This window comes from Pyxicephalus adspersus, chromosome 9 (genome assembly GCF_032062135.1).
Source record: "Pyxicephalus adspersus chromosome 9, UCB_Pads_2.0, whole genome shotgun sequence".
In the NCBI taxonomy this organism is placed as follows: Eukaryota; Metazoa; Chordata; class Amphibia; order Anura; family Pyxicephalidae; genus Pyxicephalus; species Pyxicephalus adspersus.
The window spans coordinates 51705216-51707501 of NC_092866.1; the positions used below are offsets into that span (position 1 = coordinate 51705216).

The 2286-nt window shown below is 35.9% G+C and overlaps 1 protein-coding gene across 1 annotated transcript in view; it reads right to left on the minus strand.

Moving 5' to 3' along the window:
• The window catches only part of LOC140337988 (NADH-cytochrome b5 reductase 2), a 16452-nt gene extending 15156 nt beyond the window's left edge, over positions 1 to 1296 (minus strand). Inside the window, exon 1 of the mRNA XM_072421900.1 lies at positions 1111 to 1296. Coding sequence (XP_072278001.1) covers positions 1111 to 1113 — 3 coding nt within the window. The 5' untranslated portion in view covers positions 1114 to 1296. The remainder of the gene's footprint in view (positions 1 to 1110) is intronic.
• Between the last annotated feature and the right edge of the window lie 990 nt (positions 1297 to 2286).

The window sequence follows — 2286 nt, forward strand, 5'->3', positions numbered from 1 at the left end:
ATTGTATACTGTTTCTATAGTGTTATGTGTTGTACATTGTATACTGTTTGTATAGTGTTTTTGGTTATGGGGATACCCTGAGCTCCCATTCTGCTACATAGATCCCTCCTGTTTGATTGTTATACATAGTATATAGTGTTAGGTGTTACATGTTGCATATTGTCTTTATACTGTTTTATATGATGGGGATACACTGAGCTCCTCTTCTACCCAAATCTCCTTCTTTATGTGTTATACATTTTATATATTATAGTGCTATGTGTAATACATTGTATATTGTACAGTGTTTTCCGGGATATGAGGATACCCTGAACTCTTCTTCTGCTTCCCAGATCTGTTTATGTGTTATATATTTGTGTTATATATGTTTATTGAGTTATATATTGTATTTTAAAATGTTAGGTTTATGCACTGTATATAGTTTTAGTATATGTTTTATAGGATGGGAAATCTTTTTTTTTCTGCTACCTAGATCTCCCAGTTGATGTGATATACATTCTATATAGTATAGTGTTAGGTATTGTATATTGTATTTAATGTACAGCGCTGCGTAATATGTTGGCGCTATATAAATCCTGTTTAATAATAATAATAATTGTATAGTTTTGTGTTTTATACATTGTGGAGTGTTGTGTGTTATACTTTGTTTATTGTATAGTGTTGTGTTTTATACATAGTGTTAGGTATTGTATATTTTATATGATTTGTGTAGTTTTTTTCTGGGATGGGGATACCCTGAGCTCTTCTTCTCCTATCCAGATCTCCCTATTTATATGTCATACATTGTTTGTGTTACATTGTATCAATCTGATCATGTCTACATTGTTCTGATACATTATTCATGTAAAGACATTCACAGGTCAGTAATTGTAAGCATGCATATTGCAATTATCAGCAGACAATCCTTTTTTATAGATATATCTGTATCCAACCAATGCAAATTGCATTGCAACCATTAAAAGTGTATATAATGATGATTGTCAGCATGCAGACATTATGGATGTACTATAGCATGCACTGATCTGTGATCTCTGCAGAATATGGGGGGTTAAATAGTTAAATCACATGCTGTAAAATATTGCATATATAAAATGAATTAAAGGAACTCACCATGGTGGATCCCTGCACAGTCACACACTGCCTCCTCTCAAAAGAACACAGAGCACATCCTACAACAGGCTCTGGGTAATAGCTTTGTGTCTGCCCCGCCCCTCTACTACAAAGCGCCGCCCCCTGCACTGGGAATAGGGGCTATGCTGCTACTTTACCTGCCAGGGAGTGACAGGTGGGAGGGGCCAAGCTGGCAGGCTGCACGTGGTAGCTGAGGGATCTCCCTGCTGATCTCTATTCTAATATCAAGAAAAATCTATATATGTGTGTGTATATATTTATATTTATATTTAGTATTATCATATTCGTCTGTCACTTGGACCCCTGTTTAATGTACAGCGCTGCGTAATATGTTGGCACTATGTAAACCCTGTTTATTAATAATAAAGATAATAATAATGAACAGAATTTATATAGCGCCAACATATTATGCAGCGCTGTACATTAAATAGGGGTTGCAAATGACAGGCAGATACAGACAGTGACACAGGGGAGGAGAGGACCCTGTCCTGAAGAGCTTACAATCTAGGCGGTGGTGGAAGTATCACACAATATATATATATATATATATATATATATATATAGAACTACTAGTACCAGAAGTTCCAGTTTTATGCCCTGGAGCACTTTTTTTACGCAAGGGATACAAAAAAAAATCCAAAAAACTGATACTGTACCATGAGCCAACAAGAGATTTAGATATCAAAAGACAAATATCAATAGGGGTCACACATTGCAGAAACATTTTGTATTAGATTTATAAAGCAGTTAATCTGAAATTGGTGGGAATCAGTTTCAGCCATTAAAACACATGGACCTGGAAGATTCCCACAAAGGAACGTTTGAAGGAATCTGTGATTCCCTGTTTTATAAAATATAGCTGGAGCATGCACTATACAGGTGAATGTGAGACTTTAGTTAGGGGATTCATTAGGGGGGAGTAATAAAAAGATAGTTATACAGAAGTATGGTTATGGATGTGTAAATCGCACAGATCTTCTGACTTTCCCTCTGTAAAGCTACGTACACACTTCCAATTATTATCGTCGGAAAACGAACGACGAACGTTCCTGCACGATATATATGAACAATCGTATAGCACCGATACTGCACATAGAGGTAACGACACGATCGTTCGTAGATATTGTACACACAATAGATACGATCATTTAAGCG